This window comes from Oncorhynchus tshawytscha, linkage group LG25 (genome assembly GCF_018296145.1).
Source record: "Oncorhynchus tshawytscha isolate Ot180627B linkage group LG25, Otsh_v2.0, whole genome shotgun sequence".
NCBI classification, from domain to species: domain Eukaryota; kingdom Metazoa; phylum Chordata; class Actinopteri; order Salmoniformes; family Salmonidae; genus Oncorhynchus; species Oncorhynchus tshawytscha.
The window spans coordinates 46637252-46652725 of NC_056453.1; the positions used below are offsets into that span (position 1 = coordinate 46637252).

A 15474-nucleotide genomic window follows, 5' to 3' on the forward strand; every position below is an offset into this window, starting at 1 on the left:
CACAGTGGAAGGAGTAACACTCTCTAACAGTAACAGCCAACACAGGGGAGGGAGCACCTTTCTCTAATATCCAGAATACTACAGGGTCTAACAGTAACAGCCAGGAGAGGAGTGATTGCAAAAATCACTGAAGCTGGAGACTCATATCTCCCTCTCTAACTTTAAGCATCAGCTGTCAGAGCAGTTTACCAATCACTGTACCTGTACACAGCCCATCTGTAAATAGCCCACCCAACTACCTCATCCCCATATTATTATTTATTTTGCACCCCAGTATCTCTACTTGCACATCATCATCTACAAATCTATCACTCCAGTGTTAATGCTACATTGTAATTATTCCACCACTATGGCCTATTTATTGCCTTACCCCCCTAATCTTACTACATTTGCACACACTGCACATAGATTTTTCTATTGTGTTATTGACTGTATGTTTGTTTATCCCATGTGTAACTCTGTGTTGTTGTTTTTGTTGCACTCCTTTTCTTTATCTTGGCCAGGTCACAGTTGTAAATGAGAACTTGTTCTCAACTGGCCTTCCTGGTAAAAATAAAGGTTCAATATTTTCTTTAAAAAGCCATGGAGAGGAGCACTACTGTCCAAACTATCCCCATACTGGGAGACTAAGGATCTTTGGTGTCCTTCCCCCACAACCTCACCAAGTGCAGAACTATGCAGCATTACTGTCAAACAGCCCAGCCAGCAGGCATTGAGAGAGAAACTACTGTCTACTGAAGACCCTCCATACCCCTCCTCCACAAACCTCCCTCCTTCCCTTCTCCTCCCTACCTCCCTCCCTCCTCCTACCCCCTCCTCCACAAATCTCCTAAACCCTCCCTCCTCCACAAATCTTCTCCTAACACCCCCTCCCTCCCCCCGTGAAAACCCCAGCCATGGAGTGGAACATTTGTTTTATTTATTTAACTAGGCATTACCGTCTACTGTAACAGTCTAACCTGCCTTTATTTAGCAGAGGACCACCCTACACTCTCCCTAACCGACCTCCTCCTGCCCCAGTCATGATGGTGCCCCCCCCTCCCACCAACCAGCCCCATATCTGCCTGTCCACCCTGCTGATCATGAGCAGTATGGCCCTGATCGATGCCTATCTGGTGGAACAGAACCACGGGCCCAGGAAGATAGGTATTATTATTATTATTATTATGAAACCTATATTCAGTCAGCGAAGTTCCATTGAGTCGATGTCTCTTTTACAAGGGTGCCGTGTTTACAAATGAAGCATATAATTCATAGGACATAACAATGAATTAGTATTATTATTATTATTAATATTATTATTATTATTATTATTATTAATATTATTATTATTATTAATAATAATAAATATTATTATTATTATTATTAATATTAGTATTATTATTATTATTATTAATATTATTATTAATAATATTATTATTATTATTATTCAGGAGCATGAGAATGACAAAAACACAATTCTAACAACCATAGTGCAGGAGAATGAGAATGACAAAAACACAATTCTAACAACCACAGTGCAGGAGAATGAGACAAAAACACAATTCTAAACCAACTTGTACTACCTGTACCATTATTATTATAAATAATAATACATTTTTCTGGGGAACAGGTATCTGTATCATGGTGATGGTAGGGGACCTCTGCTTCCTCATCGTGTTCCGGTACGTGGCGGTTTGGGTCGGGGCCGAGGTACGGACCGCCAAGCGAGGCTGTGCCATGATACTCTGGTTCCTCTATATCTTTGTCCTGGAGATCAAGGTATTTACAAGGCATTTTTAGTTTTGTTGTTGATGTTGTCATTTTGTTGTTTCCCTTTTTGTTTAATTGGGCTCCCGAGTGGTGCAGCATCTCAGTGCTAGAGGTGTCACTACAGACCCTGGTTCGATTGCAAGCTGTTTCACAACTGGCCGTGCTTGGGAGTCCCATAGGGCGGCGCACAATTGGCCCAGCATCGTCCGGGTTAGGGTTCGGGGTAGGCCGTCATTTAAATAAGAATTTGTTCTTAACTGACTTGCCTAGTTAAATGAAGGTTAAATAAATAAAAAATTAAAAAATCTTATCCTTTCTTTAATGTTGTTCTTTTATATTTAAAAAAATGAAGGTCGATGTCCGCGCTGCCGCAGAAAACTAAATAGCATAGAAACATCCCAATCAAAATCTGTCAGTTTAAACTATATATACAGTGGGGCAAAAAAGTATTTAGTCAGCCACCAATTGAGCAAGTTCTCCCACTTAAAAAGATGAGAGGCCTGTAATTTTCATCATAGGTACACTTCAACTTTGACAGACAAAATGAGAAAAAAAATCCAGAAAATCACATTGTAGGATTTTTAATGAATTTATTTGCAAATTATGGTGGAAAATAAGTATCTCAAATGTTTATCTCAATAAGGTCAAACGTTTTCTGTAAGTCTTCACAAGGTTTTCACACACTGTTGCTGGTATTTTGGCTCCACTGTATATATATATATATATATATAATATATATCATTATTTTTTATCCACCGTATCCGCCTATGTCGCACTTCCACATCTGCGGTGAAAGGTGACAGGTCCATAGTGGTGTTTGTCAGACCATGTGCTTTCCTCACCATCTTAAATAAGCATGCCCCATTCAAAAAATGTAGAACCAGGAACAGATATAGCCCTTGGTTCACTCCAGAGCACAAAAACATCCTGTGGCGTACTGCATTAGCATCGAATAGCCCCCGCGATATGCAACTTTTCAGGGAAGTTAGGAACCAATATACACAGGCAGTATCTCTACTTGCACACTCATCTTCTGCACATATTTCACACCAGTGTTTAATTGCTATACACCACTATGGCCTATTTATTGCCTTACTTCCCTTATCCTACCTCATTTGCACACAAATCAAATTCAAATCAAATTTATTTATATAGCCCTTCGTACATCAGCTGATATCTCAAAGTGCTGTACAGAAACCCAGCCTAAAACCCCAAACAGCAAGCAATGCAGGTGTAGAAGCACGGTGGCTAGGAAAACTCCCTAGAAAGGCCAAAACCTAGGAAGAAACCTAGAGAGGAACCAGGCTATGTGGGGTGGCCAGTCCTCTTCTGGCTGTGCCGGGTGGAGATTATAACAGAACATGGCCAAGATGTTCAAATGTTCATAAATGACCAGCATGGTCGAATAATAATAAGGCAGAACAGTTGAAACTGGAGCAGCAGCACAGTCAGGTGGAAGTTGAAACTGGAGCAGCAGCATGGCCAGGTGGACTGGGGACAGCAAGGAGTCATCATGTCAGGTAGTCCTGGGGCATGGTCCTAGGGCTCAGGTCAGTTGAAACTGGAACAGCAGCATGGCCAGGTGGGCTGGGGACAGCAAGGAGTCATCATGTCAGGTAGTCCTGGAGCTCAGGTCCTAGGGCTTCCTCCGAGAGAGAGAAAGAGAGAAGGAGAGAATTAGAGAACTTAGATTCACACAGGACACTAATAGGACAGGAGAAGTACTCCAGATATAACAAACTGACCCCAGCCCCCCGACACATAAACTACTGCAGCATAAATACTGGAGGCTGAGACAGGAGGGGTCAGGAGACACTGTGGCCCCATCCTCACCCCGGACAGGGCCAAACAGGAAGGACACACATTGTTTATAGACTTTTATATTGTTTGTTTATTCCATGTGTAACTCTGTGTTTGCTTTATCTTGGCCAGGTTGCAGTTGTAAATGAGAACTTGTTCTCAACTGGCCTCCCTGGTTAAATAAAGGTGAAATAAAACTAAAAAAAGAGACATCCCGAAAATCAACGGTTTGGCCTACATAGTAATAATAGACCCCTCTATTTTTGTATTTGTATTTATTATGGATCCCCATTAGCTGCTGCCAAGGGAGAATCTACTCTTCCTGGGGTCCAGGAACCTAAGACAGTTACATACGGTTTGAAATACTACATTTTCATAACACATGATGACTCATGAATACGATGGTGTTCTCCCACACGCGTCTTGGAACTCATCTGAAGTCAGTACAGCCAATCTGCCAACTTCTGTCTAATATGACCCCTCTGTGCAATGGTGACTCTCACAAAACACGCATAGTCAAAAGTTTGGACACACCTACTCATTCAAGGGCCTTCATGGTCAAATTGCTGCAAAGAAACCACTACAAAAGGACACCAATAAGAAGAAAAGACTTGCTTGGGTCAAATAAAACACGAGCAATGGATATTAGACCGGTGGAAATTTGTCCTTTGGTCTGATGAGTCCAAAACACTGTGTCTTTGTGAGACGCAGAGTTGGTGCACGGATGACCTCTGCATTTGTGGTTCCCAACGTGAAGCATGGAGGAGGAGGTGTGATGGTGTGGCGGTGCTTTGCTGGTGACACTGTCTGTGATTTATTTAGAATGGCACACTTAACCAGCGTGGCCACCACAGCATTCTGCAGCGATACGCCATCCCAGCTGGTTTGCGCTTAGTGGGACTATCACTTGTTTTTCAATTGGACAATGACCCAAAACACATCTCCAAACTGTGTAAGGGCTATTTGACCAAGAAGGATAGTGATGGAGTGCTGCATCAGATGACCTGGCCTCCACAATCACCCGACTTCAACCAAATTGGGATGGTTTGGGATAAGTTGGAATGCAGAGTGAAGGAAAAGCAGCCAACAAGTGCTCAGCATATGTGGGAACTCCTTCAAGACGGTTGGAAAAGCATTCATCTTGAAGCTGGTTGTGAGAATGCCAAGAGTGTGCAAAGCTGTCAGCAAGGCAAAGGGTGGCTACTTTGAAGAATCTAAAATATATGTTGATTTGTTTAACACTTTTACAAACATGATTCAATATGTGTTAATTCATAAAAATAAAGAAAAACCCTGGATTGAGTAGGTCTGTCTAAACTTTTGACTGGTACTGTAGATATCGGTTGTTTTGCTTTAGGATGCCCACAGGCCTATGAATGGAAGTATACAGTATATGGAAAGTGTGTAGTGACCAAAATGAGGGGTTAAATAAATGCAATCTAATGTTTCCTGATCTTTCTTTAGATAGTCCACAAGAAAGTATCTGTCGTTCCATGTAGTGAATCAATGTGTTTGTATGGGTTAATAGCACTAAGTCCCAAAAAAATACATATATTATTTTTGGGGGATACTTCAAGGGGTCTTAAAATTCTAAATGATCCTTGGTATGAGCGTCTTTAAACAATGCCATATAGCTTAGTAGACCTAACTGCAGCAGCTGACATGTGTTGAGTGTTGAGTCATCAAGAAACACAGCGGCAAGAAAACAACAAGAAATTAAGCTTTATTTTGATGTATACACATGTGATTTAAATGTGATTTTATTAAGAAATTAAGCTTTATTTTGATGTATACACATGTGATTTAAATGTGATTTTATGAAAGTTAAATATTTATAATACTGTCGTTCGAATTTTGTGCTCTGCAATTTCACTGTTTTTTTTTTCTTTTTCACTGGGGTAGCGTTACTTGGTGGTGATGCAATCGAGACCTTTGTAGTCGATGCTTTTAGTTTTTAGTAGGAGGTTGTAGACCTCCTTCCTTCCTGGCCACGAAGAAGAAACCTGTCAATGCAGGGGAGATGGATGAAAGCCTGTTGGAGAGCCTCCTGGGATGTACTCCTCCATGTCCTTGGTTTCAGCCACCGACAGGGGCTAGACGCAGCTGCTCAGAGGCGCAGAGTCTGCTAGCAGGTCGATGGCACAGTCCCAGGAGTGATGAGGAGGGAGACAGAGGTCGCGGGTCTCGGACAAAAATTTCCCGAAGATCCTGGTAAACTTCCGGGATGTTGGGCTGGAGGGCAACCACAGGCCTCTCAACTGACGTGGAACCACAGGGTAAGGGAAAGCAGGTCTTCCGACATCCGGGTGCCAAAGCAGTGATCTTCATCCTCGACCAGGAGAGGATGGGGCCGTGACGTTGGAGCCACAAGAGGCAGAGGATGACTATGTACAGGTGCTTCAGTGATGAGAGAAGGCTTTCTTGGTGCAGGGGTCCCACGGTGATGTTGAATGGTGCTGCGATGTGATGAAATTACCTGCGGCACCAGAGTCCACTAGAGCTTTAGGGACAACACATGAGGGACAGCCAGCCAGTGAAATGGAAACCAGGAAGCGTTTTGCAGAAAGCAATAATGATGGAATACTGATGCCTACCCTGGGAGATGGATGATCGCGGGTCCCTTTGGACCCCGGGTTGGAACGAACCAGACACTGCTGAAGCTGGTGCCCCTCCTGACCACAATAGGAACAGCCGTCTCCGGCGACGCCGCTCTGTCGCGTGGAGGTGTGTGGCCCGTACCTCCATTGATTCAAGCTCTGTTTCAGGATGACAAAAGGAGGAAGGTGAGAGACGAGGAGGGTGCTGGCGCTCTCGAAGAAGGTTATCCAGACTGATGGTCATCGCTATGAGCACATCCAAGGAAAGGTTGTCTTCCCGACATGCCAACTCCGTCTGGACCTCTTTGCACATTCCTCTTCAGAATAAAGTGTGGAGTGCCGGCTCATTCCATCTGCTGGAGGCTGCCACAGTCCGGAAGGTGAGGGCGTACTCCACAGCGGTCTGGGTACCCTGCCAGAGTTAGAGTAGTCGCTCAGCTTCCTCTCTGCCCTCAGATGGAATGATCAAAGACCTCCCTGAACAGAGCCATGAACCTCTCATAGGAACTCAGCTCCTCCTCTCCTCTCTCCCAGACGGCCGTAGCCCACTCCAAAGCCCGTCTGGTCAGCAGGGAAATGACCATGGCAACCTTGGACCTCTCGGTGGTGGGGGCTCCTGTCTGGTGGGTGAAATAAAGAGAGCACTGGAGTAGGAAGCCACGGCATTTCGATGGAGTCCCGTCATATTTGTCCGGGAGGGACAACAGGGCATCGTTGACCTGGGCGGACCGCTGGATGGGCTGGCGTACTGGCTCACTGGGATGAATCATGGTCCTCCACTAGTTGGAGATCAATCTTCTCAGGTGTTATCGAGGTGGTGGAGAATGTGAAGGACCTCATCCATTACCCGAACCCAGCTGATCATGGTGTTGACGCAGTAGGTGTTCCAGTTCGTCGACTATATGGGAGATATCCTTAACTTCTGCTGCTTCTTTGTTTTTGAGAGGCAGTTTTCTGTAAGGTATACACAGCGAATCAGGAAGCAGAAGTTGAGTTTACTGAACGTAACCAAAACCAATATTGCCTGATGACAGAAGCTACTGAGGGCTATATGAAGGGAGAGTAGTCAGGGTGTTGATGAAGTCCAGGTGTGTGTAACGATGGGGAGCAAGTGTGCACAATGATGGTTGCCAGGTGTACACAATGTGGATTGCCAGGACCGGTGGTTAGGAGACAGACCACGTTGAGCGCAGGAGGGAGGGAGCAGAAGTAGGCGTGATACTGTGTAGCAGGGTTGCCTAGTGGTTAGAGCATTGTACTAGTAACCAAAAGGTTGCAAGTTCAAATCGCAGAGCTGACATGGTATAACTCTGTCGTTCTGCCCCTGAACAGGCAGTTAACCCTCTGTTCCTAGGCCCTCATTGAATATAAGAATTTGTTCTTAACTGACTTGCCGAGTTAAATATAGGTAAAAAATAAAAATACATTTATAAAGCACTTTGTGACAACTGCTGATGTGAAAAGGGCTGTATAAAATACCTTTTAATGATTTACTTTTTGTTTTTTTCCAGGTGTACTTTGTGTACCAGAACTACAAGGCTGACAGGAAGTCTCTAGATGCTCTGGCCCGTAAGGCCCTGACCCTACTCCTCTCAGTCTGTGTCCCGGTGCTGTTTGTTGGTCTAGTGGCAATAGACCATATGGAGTACGTACAGCCGTTCAAGAAGAAAGAGGAGCTGCGTAACAGGTAGAACTGCCCCTGGGCCATTCTAATAGGTAGAACTGACCTGACCCATTGTAACAGGTAGTACTGACCTGACCCATTATAACAGGTAGAACTGACCTGACCCATTGTAACAGGTAGTACTGACCTGACCCATTCTAACAGGTAGTACTGACCTGACCCATTATAACAGGTAGAACTGACCTGACCCATTCTAACAGGTAGAACTGACCTGACCCATTCTAACAGGTAGTACTGACCTGACCCATTCTAACAGGTGGAACTGACCTGACCCATTCTAACAGGTAGTACTGACCTGACCCATTCTAACAGGTAGTACTGACCTGACCCATTCTAACAGGTAGTACTGACCTGACCCATTCTAACAGGTAGTACTGACCTGACCTGACCCATTCTAACAGGTGGAACTGACCTGACCCATTCTAATAGGTAGTACTGACCTGACCCATTCTAACAGGTAGAACTGACCTGACCCATTCTAACAGGTAGTACTGACCTGACCCATTCTAACAGGTGGAACTGACCTGACCCATTCTAACAGGTAGAACTGACCTGACCCATTCTAACAGGTAGTACTGACGTGACCCATTCTAATAGGTAGAACTGACCTGACCCATTCTAATAGGTAGAGCTGACCTGACCCATTCTAATAGGTAGAACTGACCTGACCCATTCTAATAGGTAGAACTGACCTGACCCATTCTAACAGGTACAGGTAGAACTGACCTGACCCATTCTAACAGGTAGTACTGACCTGACCTGACCCATTCTAACAGGTAGTACTGACCACCTTTCTAACAGGTAGTACTGACCTGACCTATTCTAACAGGTAGAACTGCCCTGACCCATTCTTACAGGTAGAACTGACCTGACCCATTCTAACAGGTAGAACTGACCTGACCCATTCTAACAGGTGGAACTGACCTGACCCATTCTAACAGGTAGAACTGACCTGACCCATTCTAACAGGTGGTACTGACCTGACCCATTCTAACAGGTAGTACTGACCTGACCCATTCTAACAGGTGGAACTGACCTGACCCATTCTAACAGGTAGTACTGACCTGACCCATTCTAACAGGTAGAACTGACCTGACCCATTCTAACAGGTAGAACTGACCTGACCCATTCTAACAGGTAGAACTGACCTGACCCATTCTAACAGGTAGAACTGCCCCTGACCCATTCTAATAGGTAGAACTGCCCCTGACCCATTCTAACAGGTAGGAACTGACCTGACCCATTCTAACAGGTAGTACTGACCTGACCCATTCTAACAGGTAGTACTGACCTGACCCATTCTAACAGGTAGTACTGACCTGACCCATTCTAACAGGTGGAACTGACCTGACCCATTCTAACAGGTAGTACTGACCTGACCCATTCTAACAGGTAGTACTGACCTGACCCATTCTAACAGGTAGTACTGACCTGACCCATTCTAACAGGTGGAACTGACCTGACCCATTCTAACAGGTGGAACTGACCTGACCCATTCTAATAGGTAGAACTGACCTGACCCATTTCCTCTGGGTGTGTGTTTGTTTGTGTGTCCTGGGGGGGGTTGTGAGCATTAAGACCTGTTCATTCTTTGCAAGTTAATGGACAATAAAGACATCTTCTGTTATATGACCTTGTTCCTCTCTGGTCTTCAGGTTGTTCTGGGTGGTGCTGGACCTGCTAGATATCCTGGATATTCAGGCTAATCTCTGGGAACCCCTGAAGAAAGGTCTCCCTCTGTGGGCTGAAGGACTGATGTTCTTCTATTGTTACATCCTGTTGCTAGTCCTTCCCTGTGTCTCTCTTAGTGAGATCTCCATGCAGGGCATCAATATAGTCCCACACAAGATGATGCTATATCCTATCCTCAGCCTGGTCACCATTAATATTTTAACCTTATTGATCAGAGGCTGTAACATGCTGCTGTATAGCGATGCCCGGGTCAGTGGGATCCTGATAGGGAAGAATGTGTTAGCTATCATACTAAAGACCTGTAGCTTCATCCAGTACAGGAAGCAGTTACCGAACACTCCTCCTGCTTTCGGGTTGGAACGACAGAGGAACTCTGTACCACATCACCATGGTAACCAGGGTCTTGGACGCCCTGTTTCTATAGTGATGACCGCTCACCCGCAGGTGGTCCTCCCGGACCAGACAGCCCTGCCCCTCCCTCTGCCAGAGGTCACAACTACATGTCAACATACATGACTGAGACCAGGATCATACCATGTATGTATGTATGACCCTCAAGATATTATACACGGGACACACAGGAACATCTGACTCAGGACATCAGGACATCAGGACTCTACAGGGCAATGGTCAACATCATGTGAAAAACCTTGTATGGATATTATCACTGATCAGAGGGACAACTTACACTTCTAATAAAACATAAAGCAGTATATGGATATTGTCACTGATCAAAGGGACGCAGGATCCTTATGGAGTATAGCGCAGAGACATGGAGAATGTTTATGAAGAACCTTGATACAAAGAAGATTATAATACCAATCTGAATGTATATTATCATTGGAACACAGTGGAAACTCTCCTTAAGGATAATATGGTGACATGGACAACACCTTCTAGTGTAAATAACAGTATATCTAGACTCTTAATATTTGCCCTGTGGATTCAGAGAACAGTATCTCCAGACTCTGCAAATTAAAGACTTTCCTCGGTGGATTCTCTAGACTCTGTTAAAGACAACACATTCTGGTGTAAAGAACAGGATCTCTAGACTCTGTTAAAGACAACACATTCTGGTGTAAAGAACAGGATCTCTAGACTCTGTTAAAGGCAACACATTCTGGTGTAAAGAACAGGATCTCTAGACTCTGTTAAAGACAACACATTCTGGTGTAAAGAACAGGATCTCTAGACTCTGTTAAAGACAACACATTCTGGTGTAAAGAACAGGATCTCTAGACTCTGTTAAAGACAACACATTCTGGTGTAAAGAACAGGATCTCTAGACTCTGTTAAAGACAACACATTCTGGTGTAAAGAACAGGATCTCTAGACTCTGTTAAAGACAACACATTCTGGTGTAAAGAACAGGATCTCTAGACTCTGTTAAAGACAACACATTCTGGTGTAAAGAACAGGATCTCTAGACTCTGTTAAAGACAACACATTCTGGTGTAAAGAACAGGATCTCTAGACTCTGTTAAAGACAACACATTCTGGTGTAAAGAACAGGATCTCTAGACTCTGTTAAAGACAACACATTCTGGTGTAAAGAACAGGATCTCTAGACTCTGTTAAAGACAACACATTCTGGTGTAAAGAACAGGATCTCTAGACTCTGTTAAAGACAACACATTCTGGTGTAAATAACAGGATCTCTAGACTCTGTTAAAGACAACATTCTGGTGTAAAGAACAGGATCTCTAGACTCTGTTAAAGACAACACATTCTGGTGTAAAGAACAGGATCTCTAGACTCTGTTAAAGACAACACATTCTGGTGTAAAGAACAGGATCTCTAGACTCTGTTAAAGACAACACATTCTGGTGTAAAGAACAGGATCTCTAGACTCTGTTAAAGACAACACATTCTGGTGTAAAGAACAGGATCTCTAGACTCTGTTAAAGACAACACATTCTGGTGTAAAGAACAGGATCTCTAGACTCTGTTAAAGACAACACATTCTGGTGTAAAGAACAGGATCTCTAGACTCTGTTAAAGACAACACATTCTGGTGTAAAGAACAGGATCTCTAGACTCTGTTAAAGACAACACATTCTGGTGTAAAGAACAGGATCTCTAGACTCTGTTAAAGACAACACATTCTGGTGTAAAGAACAGGATCTCTAGACTCTGTTAAAGACAACACATTCTGGTGTAAAGAACAGGATCTCTAGACTCTGTTAAAGACAACACATTCTGGTGTAAAGAACAGGATCTCTAGACTCTGTTAAAGACAACACATTCTGGTGTAAAGAACAGGATCTCTAGACTCTGTTAAAGACAACACATTCTGGTGTAAAGAACAGGATCTCTAGACTCTGTTAAAGACAACACATTCTGGTGTAAAGAACAGGATCTCTAGACTCTGTTAAAGACAACACATTCTGGTGTAAAGAACAGGATCTCTAGACTCTGTTAAAGGCAACACATTCTGGTGTAAAGAACAGGATCTCTAGACTCTGTTAAAGACAACACATTCTGGTGTAAAGAACAGGATCTCTAGACTCTGTTAAAGGCTTCCTTTCCCTGCAGATTTAATGAATAATGAATGTTTTATAATTAAACAAAAAACAAGAAATAAAATACAGGTTAAGATAAATACTTGCATTATTAGAATATAACAACAGATGGTTATTCCTGTGCTGTAGTGGACAATTCAGTTTTCATCAGTTGAATGTTGGAGTCATTGACACTACAGAGTTGGGAGCTGATGGGCACGTTCCAAGCTGACTGCATTGCAAACATTTCATTAACTAATGGTTGTGAGCATCAGCTTACTTTATCATACGATATGGAATGCTGATATGTTAAACCTATCCAGGCTTGTAAGATATGGCATGGTCCGCAATGTAGTCATTCAGGAATACCACACAGAGAAATAAAATGATTTACATTTGAAACAAAATGCTTTGGCATTAAATGAAAGTGGTTTTCTATGTCATTATTTGATCTAGTTTATGTATATACAAGACCCCTGATCTGCTGTGGTTTACTGCTCTCTGTGGGTTTCAGTACAGGGGCTGTTCAATGTTTCTGTAGTAATTTATTGGTAATTGAGTTGATTTAATTTTATAATTAGAATTCAGTGGAGTCTTTTTAATTAAGAAATAGCCTACGATTATCCTGTTGTAATCTGATATTGGGGGGGTATAATGGTAATGAATCACATCCATAACACCATTCACCTACAACTGATAACCTTAACACTGTTGTAACAATCTCCTGCCTGGTTAGTACTGAGTATAATGAATGAGGGATGGAGAGGAAAAGGAAACATGGAAATTAGAGGTAAAGAGAGATTACAGCTACTGCCATTAAGAACAGTGATGTATTGGAGATTACAGCTACTGCCATTAAGAACCGTAATGTATTGGAGATTACAGCTACTGCCATTATGAACAGTGATGTATTGGAGATTACAGCTAAGAACAGTGATGTATTGGAGATTACAGCTACTGCCATTAAGAACAGTGATGTATTGGAGATTACAGCTACTGCCATTAAGAACAGTGATGTATTGGAGATTACAGCTACTGCCATTAAGAACAGTGATGTATTGATTACAGCTACTGCCATTACGAACAGTGATGTATTGGAGATTACAGCTACTGCCATTACGAACAGTGATGTATTGAGATTACAGCTACTGCCATTAAAATTACGAACAGTGATGTATTGAGATTACAGCTACTGCCATTAAGAACAGTGATGTATTGGAGATTACAGCTACTGCCATTACGAACAGTGATGTATTGGAGATTACAGCTACTGCCATTACGAACAGTGATGTATTGAGATTACAGCTACTGCCATTATGAACAGTGATGTATTGGAGATTACAGCTACTGCCATTACGAACAGTGATGTATTGGAGATTACAGCTACTGCCATTACGAACAGTGATTTGTATTTGTATTTGTATTTATTATGGATCCCAGCAGCTACTCTTCCTGGGGTCTGGCAAAATTAAGGCAGTTATACAATTTTAAAAACATTACAACACATTTACCACAGAATTCACAACACACTAATTGTGTTCCCTCAGGCCCACACTCCACTTCCACATATCTACAATGCAAAATCCATGTGTACGTGTGTATGTTATCATGTTCAGAGTTCCCAATGTTCCATAAGGTGTGTTTTTACCTGCTTTTTAAATCTGATTCTAATGCCTACATCAGTTGCCTGATGTGGAATAGAGGTCCATGTAGTCACTATTCTATGTAGTACTGTGCACCTCCCATAGTCTGTTCTGGACTTGGGGACTGTGAAGAGACCTCTGGTGGCATGTCTTGTGGGTGGGGTATGCATGGGTGTCTGAGCTGTGTGCTAGTATTTTAAACAGACAGCTCGGTACCTTCAACTTGTCAACAATAACTTGTCTCATAAATACAAGTAGTGATGAAGTCAATCTCTCTTCCACTTTGAGCCAGGAGAGACTGACATGCATGTCATTAATGTTGGCTCTCCATGTACATTTAAGGGCCAGACGTGCTGCCCTGTTCTGAGCCAACTGCAATTTTCCCAAGTCCTTCTTTGTGTTACCAAAAAAACCCAGGGCCTGTAGGACCTGCCTTGATGATAGTGTTGTTAAGAAGGCAGAGCAGCGCTTTATTATGGACAGTCTTCTCCCAATCTTAGCTACAGTTGTGCCAATATGTTTTGACCATGACAGTTTACAATCCTGGGTTACTCCAAGCAGTTTGGTCACCTCATCTTGCCTAATTTCCACATTATTCATTACGAGATGTAGTTGAGGTTTAGGGTTTAGTGAATGATTTGTCACAAATACAATGCTTTTAGTTTTGAAAAAATGTAGGACTAACTTATTCCTTGCTACCCATTCCAAAACTAACTGCAGCTCTTTGTTAACTTGTTGACTCTACCCATCCCGGTAGAGGGATAATTGTCATCAGCAACTGCTGAATAGCATAGCGCCACAGTCAAATAATATTACAAAAAAATATGAATATTCATGAAATCACAAGTGCAATATAGGAAAACACAGTTTAGCCTTTTGTTAATCCACCTGTTGTCTCAGATTTTGAAATTATGCTTTACAGCGAAAGCAATCCAAGCGTTTGTGTAAATTTATCGATAATATAACATTACGTACACTAAGCATTAAGTAGCTAGGGCATGAAAATCAGAAAAGCAATAAAAAAAAATTTATACCTTTGATGATCTTCGGATGTATTCACTCACGAGACTCCCAGTTACATAACAAATGTTCCTTTTGTTCCATAAAGATTATTTTTATTCCCAAAATACCTCTGTTTGTTTGTCGCGTTATGATCAGAAATCCACAGGAAAGTGCGGTCACGACAACGCAGACGTATATTCCAAATAATATCCATAATGTCCACAGAAACATGTCAAACATTTTTTATAATCAATACTCAGGTTGTTTTTAAAATATATATTCGATAATATATCAACCGAGTGTGTAGCTTTTTCAATAGTACCGGGAGGAACAATGGCCGCTTTACTCTATAGCGCAAAACTCACTCTGAGAGCCCCCACCTATCCACTTACGCAATGTGATCTTTCACACTCATTTTGCAAAATAAAAGCCTAAAACTATGTCTAAAGACTGTTGACACCTTAGGGAAGCCATAGAAAAAGGAATCTGGTTGATATCCCTTTAAATGGAGGATAGGCATGCAGAGAGGTTTCAAAATAAGAGGCACTTCCTGATTGGATTTTCCTCAGGCTTTCGCCTGCAATATCAGTTCTGTTATACTCACAGACAATATTTTTACAGTTTTGGAAACTTTAGAGTGTTTTCTATCCTAATCTGACAATTTTATGCATATTCTAGTTTCTGGAGCTGAGAAATAGGCTGTTTCAAATGGGTACGTTTTTTTGCCAAAAACAAAAATACTGCCCCCTACACGCAAAAGGTTAAGTGTTGCAGTCATTTCAGTTACTGTGGTAGCTGACGTG

General features: G+C 42.5%; 1 protein-coding gene across 1 annotated transcript; it reads left to right on the top strand.

Annotated features, from left to right (window-relative positions):
• Positions 1-979: 979 nt before the first annotated feature.
• Positions 980-11165, top strand: LOC112238176 (transmembrane protein 121). Its single transcript, XM_024406757.2, has 4 exons — positions 980-1146; positions 1613-1761; positions 7661-7836; positions 9489-11165. Exons 1-4 carry the CDS (start codon positions 1023-1025, stop codon positions 10039-10041), a joined length of 1002 nt encoding a protein of 333 aa, XP_024262525.1. The 5' UTR covers positions 980-1022; the 3' UTR covers positions 10042-11165.
• The last annotated feature ends 4309 nt before the right edge of the window (positions 11166-15474 follow it).

Excerpts from the sequence above, each read along its gene's own strand:
- LOC112238176 (XM_024406757.2), top strand. The coding sequence starts at position 1,023 with ATGATGGTGCCCCCCCCTCCCACCAACCAGCCCCATATCTGCCTGTCC. Across the intron at positions 1,147-1,612 it reads CCACGGGCCCAGGAAGATAG|GTATCTGTATCATGGTGATG; the intron begins GTATTATTATTA and ends TCTGGGGAACAG. Across the intron at positions 1,762-7,660 it reads TCTTTGTCCTGGAGATCAAG|GTGTACTTTGTGTACCAGAA; the intron begins GTATTTACAAGG and ends GTTTTTTTCCAG.